This window comes from Dipodomys merriami, unplaced genomic scaffold (assembly GCF_024711535.1).
Source record: "Dipodomys merriami isolate MVZ:Mamm:240054 unplaced genomic scaffold, mDipMer1.0.p SCAF_24, whole genome shotgun sequence".
NCBI classification, from domain to species: domain Eukaryota; kingdom Metazoa; phylum Chordata; class Mammalia; order Rodentia; family Heteromyidae; genus Dipodomys; species Dipodomys merriami.
The window spans coordinates 15,220,496-15,228,842 of record NW_027203826.1 but is presented as its reverse complement, the minus strand read 5'-3'; the positions used below and the strand labels follow the sequence as shown (position 1 = coordinate 15,228,842).

General features: G+C 41.4%; 1 protein-coding gene across 1 annotated transcript; it reads left to right on the top strand.

The window, feature by feature from the left end:
* Positions 1-1,484: 1,484 nt before the first annotated feature.
* Cfap144 (cilia and flagella associated protein 144) lies at positions 1,485-7,807 on the top strand. The gene is made up of 4 exons (XM_070034078.1): positions 1,485-1,665; positions 3,165-3,224; positions 4,354-4,457; positions 6,684-7,807. Exons 1-4 carry the CDS (start codon positions 1,533-1,535, stop codon positions 6,792-6,794), a joined length of 408 nt encoding a protein of 135 aa, XP_069890179.1. The 5' UTR covers positions 1,485-1,532; the 3' UTR covers positions 6,795-7,807.
* Positions 7,808-8,347: the final 540 nt, after the last annotated feature.

Here is an 8,347-nt window from a genome sequence, read left to right as displayed (position 1 = left end):
CACTTTCATGATCCCCATCTCCTTCTCAGAGTCCTCCTTAACCTGCAAGTGTTCTGCCAGAGTCATGGAAGAGTTCCTTTGACTGTCCAACTGCTGCTCCTTCTCACAGCACCTTTGCTGGATCTTCAGCTCCTCCTTTAAGTTCTCAATGGTGATATTGAGAGGGTTTCTGCACACCTCCACCTGTTCCATTGGGACTCGCTGCTTCTGCATTATATTTATGGTGAGGATCTCAGCAGTCTGTTTGGCCTTTTCCTCTAGTGGTCTCTCTTTCTCATTTTTTCACTTTAGTGTATTTTTGTGACAGATCTTTCAACTGTTTGTTTAGCTCTTTTGTGTTTCTGCCTAAAGCTCTTTCCATTTCCTGGGCATTTCCCCATCCGAGCATGTGTGTCCTTTAACTCTTTCTGAAGAGTAACAATTTCTTTCTGGAGCCTGATGTTTTCTTGTTCATGTTTCTTGGCCTCTTCTCTGTCACAGCACTTCTGTGTCTGTTCCGCTAACTGCACTTTCAGTTCTTTCTCTGTTGTTTTGAATTTCTGCTCACACTCTTCAGAGCATGTACTTCAGCCTTATATGTTCTTGTATTATGTCCAGTTCCTTTTTCTGGGCCTTGATTTTTTCATGCAGCATCAGGATCTCCTCCTGGCCTTGCTTGTAGTCTGCAAGAATGGCATCATTGCTGTCCTGTGCCTCCTTCAGCCTCTGACCTGTGGCCCGCAGCTTTGCCTGATGCTCACTCAGGCTGATATGCTTGGATTTTATTCCATTCTGAGTGATTTCCAGGTTCATTCTAAGGATTTTTGTTCTCATCTGTGACTCTTATGAGTTCCTAATTTATATCTTCAAATCTTTTCTTCACGTTTGATAATTCTTAGTTTTCTCCAGTTTGCTGTTCAATGCGCTTTTAATCTCTTCATGGGTTTTGACTGGCACATATTGGATATTCAGAGTTGTTTTTTTTAAGCCAATGTTTTCAAACAGTGTGAATATACCCTCCACCACCGAAATGTAAATTTTAAATGGTTAAGATTGGGAGTTCTATATGATTTATATGATGATTATTTTACCACAATTAAAAGTTGTCATTAGTTTATGCAATAAAAGGGTGATTCTAGATATATGCTATATCTAGTCAGCTACAAAACTCGCGTGGTTTTGCTGCCATTTTGTGTGTGGGACACAGAAAGTTTTGATTCTGGGAATCTTTCAAGGTAGAGGTTTCTGACTCCATCCTACACCTTTTTAAGGGAATGACTGGCATCAGGATGGCAATCCTTTCTCTCTTGGATCAGTCGGGGGAGGTGGCGGTGTCCAGCAGGTTTGGCACCCAGCCGGGACGCTGAGAGCCCAGGCAGTACTCAAGTGGGAGAGGAGCAGAGGTTGGAGCCTGAATAAAATTTAGCTTGCTTAGCCGCCCCGCCAGGAAGCCGTTGCCAGGAAACGGAGGGACGCGGTTGCCTGGAGACGCAGAAGGCGTCTGGTCCCGGAGCGTTTAGAGTGCACCGGGTTCACCCAGCCGCTCTTAGGCCATGGCTGGACACCAGAAGGAGAAGGTGGTCATAGATGAAGTTCGCCAGACCCAGATCTTGCGGGAACAGTACCTCAAGGAGCTGAGAACTCAGAAGCTCTACACCAATTATCACGTGAATCCCCTGCGCAAGGGTGAGGGGCACCGGGCGGCAGGGGTGGAGCTGGGCGCATGGCAGGGCACAGTTGCACCAAGAGCCTGGGCTGTGTGCAGCTGAACTTGGGGGAAGTAAAGGACACGGGCCACGCTAGTCCTTTCCCTAGAGTTCAGGGAACTCTTCACCGCAGAGAAGACCCGATGGATATATTGTATCCATATTGTGATTACAGATTCAAGGTGGAAAATGAAGGTGAATGGCTTCTCATAATTTCACTTTTGGTGTGATTTGCAGGATTTTTGCTTTTGTTTGCCATTTCGTTGTTTGTTTTTAATATGCCAAAGGTGGGGTTTTTTTTGGCTTGTTTATTTTTAAGCTTCTAGTTTTATGCTTTGCAATTCAAACTTAAAAAAAAAATGTCTTCCATTCTAGGGATCAAATTCAGGGCCTGCCCACTGTCCCTGAGCTTTTTTTTTTTTAGCTCAAAGCCTTGAGTGCTGGTGCTAGTGCTCTATCACTTGAGCCATAACACTTCCAGCTTTTTTTTTGGGGGGGGGTGTTAACTGGAGACATCTCATGGACTTTCCTGCTTGGGCTGGCTTTGAACTGTAATCCTCAAATCTCAGCCTCCTGAGTAGTGTGAATGATAGACATGAGCCACTAGCCCACCAGTGTCCAGTTCAGACTATTTTTTGATGTTACTATGTTTTAATGTTACAAAGGAAACTCAAGAGTAGTAGACTTAGACCCAGAGCTCCCCCACTTCCCTATAAATCCACAGCTGCTCTTCTCTCCTGTGCACTGTTCTATGAGGTATTGTCTGGTCCTATAGCATCAGCCTGTTTTCCTCATAAATTTCCACCATGCCTTATCACCTCTTCCTGGTTGATTTCCCTGAACCAACCACAGGTAAGGCAAACTTACTGATAGGAAAGCTCACTCTGTACCCTCTATCCCAGGATCTAATACCAGAAAAAGGAATCTCAGACAATTTCCTCTCTAGTTAGAAGCTGGACATTGTCCTCCCCCTCATTGGGAATAATATGCAGTAACAAGTCCTTACCCTAATATTTCTATCATGCAACCTTTCATGCTTTCTCCAGTACATGTGGAGGCTTCTCCACCTTTTCTCAGTTGATCCTACCCTCTAAATAAGCACCTGAATCTTCTCTCCAGCCTCACTCCCAAAGCCTTAGCTGGGCCATAATCACTCCTGCCTGCATGGTCTGATGGACTCTGTTTTTCCAATCCAACTCCTTTGCTCCTTCATTAATCTCTACAACACTAAAGACCCATTCAACTATGTGTTCCTTCTGTAAGACCTTTCAATAGCCTCTGTAGTTTCTGGGGGTAATTTGAATCAAGGTACAAGACATCTGGCTCTTGATGGATTTCCTCCACTCACTTCCCAGCACCCAGCACACTAGCCAGCAAATGGCAGACAGTTGAGTATTGTTACATGGGTACCTGTCTTATGGTGAGTCTTAGGGCAAGGGATTATATCCTAATGCGAACTGTGCTGCTGTTTTTCTCTAGTTCACACAATCACCGGAAAGCCCATGTCATGGCATGATAACTTAGAGGAACCTGAAGACAGTAAGTAATGGAGTTTGAGAATACATTGGAGGAACCAATGAGAAGTACACTGGTGCAGAGACCTCTTGGGCTGTGTTGCCACAATGTAGGAATGCTGGTCCTCAGCTTGATCCTGACTCCTGCTAAGCAAGCTCACCAGAGATGGACCCATTCTATCATAATTCCCAATAATAGCCAAAACAACAAAACGTTCCTAATGTCCTTAATCCTCTGTTCATTCATTCAAACATTCAAATGTTACACACTCAGGTTCTGAAATCATCCTAATTTTAAATCATGATCCTTCCACTTAACTAATTTTGTAATTTGGGGCCTATTTCATAGGGTTGCGGTGAGGATAAAATAAACTACTGAAAGTTCTTAGAATAGTATCTGCCATAGGATGCTCAGTAAACATAATTATCATTGTCATCATTGTCCAATGGAAGACAATGGAAGGGGGTTAGGTGGAACAATCTCATAATCTAATGAAGGAGAGGGAAGTAAGCAGAAGGGTAAGTACCTATCAAGAAAATTGAGATGCAGATTGGTTGCCAGTGGTACAGAAAGCAGGTACTTCCATCCGTCAGTGAGTTCTGAGAACTGGGTTTGGAAGAGTTGAACTCAGGTTGAGATGGAAAGGCAATCTGCATTATATGAAAGCCATACTAATGGCTTTCATAGAATTAGCATAGTCTGAGGGCTGCACACACTGTGACCTTTGTTCTTGCTACATGCCATGTGCTTTTCCACTGTCACATCTCAGAGCTGGCTCTGCTAGGAATCCATGAATCACCACTCTGTCTCACATAGCTGCCCTCACTTGTCAAGCCTCTGTCTAGACCGCTCTCCTCATGGCAGATCACTGCTGCTCTGGGTTTCCATGTGCACCTGTGTATGGTGTCCCTTGTCCCTATACCTAGAACACAAATTCCAGAAGATCCCATTTCTGACGTATTTAGTCCTGTGTACCCTGGTCCCAAAATAGGACATTTTGTTCAATGGGTTTATTAATAAATGCATAAAGAATGTGATTCTGTTTCTGGGCCTTGGCAAACTTCTGAGGCAAGTGTTAAGCCTCTACACCATGATGTTGCCAGGGTAAAGGACACAGACTTGGACTTCCTCCTCACTTGTGTTTTATTTCCAGCCAGGTTTCTGAATCTCATTCACTATTCTAATCAGGGACCAAAGAAGAAATACACAGAGTCACAGACTGAAGCTCAAGAAATTGGATGGAATCCAGAGCCTCTGGTAAGCCTAGATACTCCATTTAATGTCACTATCCATCACCATGTCATCACAAAGATGACTGAAATGATAGAATATGGAGAAAGACTTGTTTGGGGTTGCATTCTGTTATCCTCTTAGTAATTGCATGACCTTGGATGTGTTGCTAAGCCATTTCATGACTTCTTATAAAATAGTTATATTACAGCACTTAGCTCAGGATTTTAATGAAGAGTAAAAAAGGCAGTCCTTGTAGAGTGACTAGAACAGTGTGGGACACATAGCAAAGACTCAGTAAATGTAGGTTGGGCTACTGTGATGTTGATGATAAGAACAGAAAAGAAGCTACGGGGCTGAGCTTAGACCCAATCAGATCTGAGTCAGGCACTTTGGATTTATTCCTAGTGTTGTTTTTTATTCACTGAGTGATTACTTTTTATTATCTTTCCAGCTCAAGATCTCTGCATTCCAAGTGTCCCTTTCCCTATATAATACTACATACTGCTACTATACAATCTCAGGTATATGACTCCACTGTAGGCCTACTTAATAGAGATTTGAATAAAAGGCTCAGCAAGAGCTTCAGCTCAGTGAGAAGCTACCGATTTATAATGGCTTCTCTTTAGATGTGGAGAGAGCCATGGAGAGAGGATAATGTAGGGGAAAGATGGAGGATTCTAGAGGTTCTCCAGGAATTATGGAGAGAAGTATAGCTAGAAAGCTGGAGAAAAAAAATGAGAACTACCAGGGAAAAAGAAGAATAAGAGGTCTAAGTTTTAGTGAATGTAGGAGGGGTGATAAAGAAGAAATAATTCAATGAAATTTACTGAATACAGTTAATGGATTCTTCAATGTAGTTAAAGAATACCAGGAAGACTATTTATGGGGAGTGGGAAACAATCACTACAGTTACAGCCAACAGAATATGAGAGAGTTTGGGTTCAACTCTAAATACAGCTTGGACAAGTAGAAGGATTGAAGCATGGAAAATCAACGGGAAGCATCATGGGTAACAGGGGTTCTAAATAAGCTGACCTAACAGGATTTTTGCTTATGACAGGCCACTATGGTCAAATGTCATTAGGAGGAATCTGATCAAATATTCAGAGTGATTTGATATTGAGAGTGTTCTGAAAAAAACCAACTTAATAGGATTTTTGCTAAAATTTGGCAATGTAAGGATGATCATGGAAGTCCCAATGTCAGTCCTAATTTATAATATTGTTTCATGATAATATGAAGAGTTCCATGAGCACATCTTGTGAAGTGAGGAAGGTTATGAAAAAGGGTAAGTTGGGTAATAATAGAATTAGATGATTTGGAAACTTAGAAAAATGAAGCACAAGTTATTTGACCATTTTTCCTTTAAATAATAAAGGTCTAGCTTCCATGAGTGCAAAGTATGTATGAAGAAATGTTGCATCTTTGATCTTACAGGCCAGCTTGTGGAAAACATACCACACATGCCAAGAAGGACAAGTATAACTTGTCCAGCTAGGCTTATCCTGCTCAGAACCTTCCAGGCCATGTTTGCACATGTTTTAAGGGGTCTTGGGACAAATGTCATCAGATGACATTGGTGGTTTAATAAAGCATAGCATAATCCCATTCCATCCTCCAAAAAGGAAACATTAGAACCAGATGCTGTGTAACCACAGATGGCATTATGGTAGAGTTCAGAATGATGTGGCTAGAGACATACAAGTCTTGATTGATCTCTAATTTGTGTAGTCCCTTAACAGAACCTCACCCTATTCAGGCAGTGACCTCAACCTCACTCCAAGGACAGTTGAAAAGCTATACTCAGTGAGCATGCTTCGCAACACTCATGATGCCTGGTAACATTTGCTGAAAATATATACACAGTGTAACTTTTAGATTTATGAGTCAGAATACTTACTCTTATTTAATTCTGTACGTGGCTACCTCAACAAAATCATCCTTACTCAACATACCTGCATGAACACCTCACATGCACCGGACATTATGGTAAAAGCCATAGAGGTAGCAGCTTCCTACTAGGTGCTCGCTCTAGCTCGCTCAGGTGAAGCCTCCAATTTAGGCTGTTGAAAGGGGAAACTTTATACATTCCTCCTACAGTCTCATGACTTCTGATGTTGAGCTCTCCATGTCACAGGGTTTGTAAGGAAGAGCACTGACAGACAGGAATTCAAGCGTACATTCATCTAACCCAAACCCAGATCTTCTCCCTTTCTGAGAGGTTTTCTGATCCTATATCCTCTTCTTTAGGTCAGCCCAGAGCACCATGACCGCAGGATGAACCACTTTAGGGTCTACAATGACATCACCCTGTACAAGGCTAAAATGTGGAGCTTGGGAGAAGATGATGTCCACAAGTAGAAATCCAGTGGTAGAGTTAGTCATTGTACTGAATTCCCAGTATGTGAACAGTCCAGTACAATAAACATTTATCAAAATCAAAAATCACACAATTTTACTTTATAATAGGCTACAATTTCATGTAGTCTATTTTTCATGTAGTTCTCTTTTTAACATCTGGAAGCATTCTGAACTAAAAATGGTTCGAGAGCCCTAATCAATTTCATGGGACATTTATCTTTACAGCCCAGGAAAAGGAAGCTCCCGAAGAGAAGTTAAGGAGGTTCATAGGCAACCCAATTCATCATGAACAGTTGGCCACCTGTGTCTAGCTGAGGCTCATCTATTTTTTTCTAAGAAAATATTGCAATGTTAATATAGGTAGAACCTTTTAAACCCAAACTAAAATGTATGGAAGCAATTTTAGGACAAATGAAACACACCCAAATCTGCACAAAGGCATAATGCCTATGTGCATCTGATCATGTAAAATACTTGTTGAAATTTTAAGAAGCTCTCCGAGCCAAGCTGTGAGATCCAAAAGGGATGGAGATGGATGGAGATAGGAATGCCATTCTCCAACAGCGCTCTCAGAATGCTGAAAGCTGCCCTGGTGATAGCTATCAGTTCTGGCATAACAGAGATTCAGATTTCTACCCTAACTCTGAGTTAATCTGGCCCCAAACTGTCTGGAACCTTGAGGATAGACAAGGCTTGTACATATTGTAAGTTGTTTACTGCTTACCTCGACTTCTTAAGATAAGGAAGTTACTTATCATTTGTACACAAAGTTGAATCACATGTGAGTGTTTGTAACTTCAAAGATATTGATACCTTACTTTTGGCATGTACTCCCTTATGCTAAAATCAATTTTTAAAAAATGTGTAATGGGACCCCAAGCATCTGAAGCTGGCAGATCATTTCAAGTTTCCTGGTACTCCAAACCACAGTTCCGAGGCCTGATTCCCCAATATTTTACTGTCCCTGGTCATGGCAATTTGCCACAGAAATAAATTCTAGGATATGGAAATAAGAGTGTTTGTTGTTTTGTTGTTGCTGCTGTTTTTTGTTTTCATTTATCCTGTTCTATTATCTGTCTTTAAACAAAGGATGAACAAATGCAGCAATGGTACTCACTAGACATTAGGTTGGAAATGAACTTTGCAACTTGGGAAGGAGGAATGGAAAACCCTGCAGAAAATGAGGGAGGGGGGTGACATTGTCCAAAAAGAAATATACTCAGTACCTGACTTATGTAACTGTAACCCCTCTGTACATCACCTTTATAATAACAATTAAAAAATTAAAAATAAAGCTGAGTCTGGCCTTTCTCATCTTGAATCACACCTTTCTCATATCAGCCCATGTCCATCCAAATATTTATCTTATAAACTAGTATGAAAATTTGGAATAACAATGTCAGATATATATATATATCTTCTCTTGCTTCCCAAAGACCAATAAAAGATGAAGGTATTTCAAAAAGTAGGCATAAACTGACAAGTGGCTCATGTCTGTAATTCTAGCTACTTAGCAAACTCAGATTGGGAGGATTGCGGCTCAAGGCTAGTTC

Excerpts from the sequence above, each read along its gene's own strand:
- Cfap144 (XM_070034078.1), top strand. The coding sequence starts at position 1,533 with ATGGCTGGACACCAGAAGGAGAAGGTGGTCATAGATGAAGTTCGCCAG. Across the intron at positions 1,666-3,164 it reads CGTGAATCCCCTGCGCAAGG|TTCACACAATCACCGGAAAG; the intron begins GTGAGGGGCACC and ends GTTTTTCTCTAG. Across the intron at positions 3,225-4,353 it reads CTTAGAGGAACCTGAAGACA|CCAGGTTTCTGAATCTCATT; the intron begins GTAAGTAATGGA and ends TTTTATTTCCAG.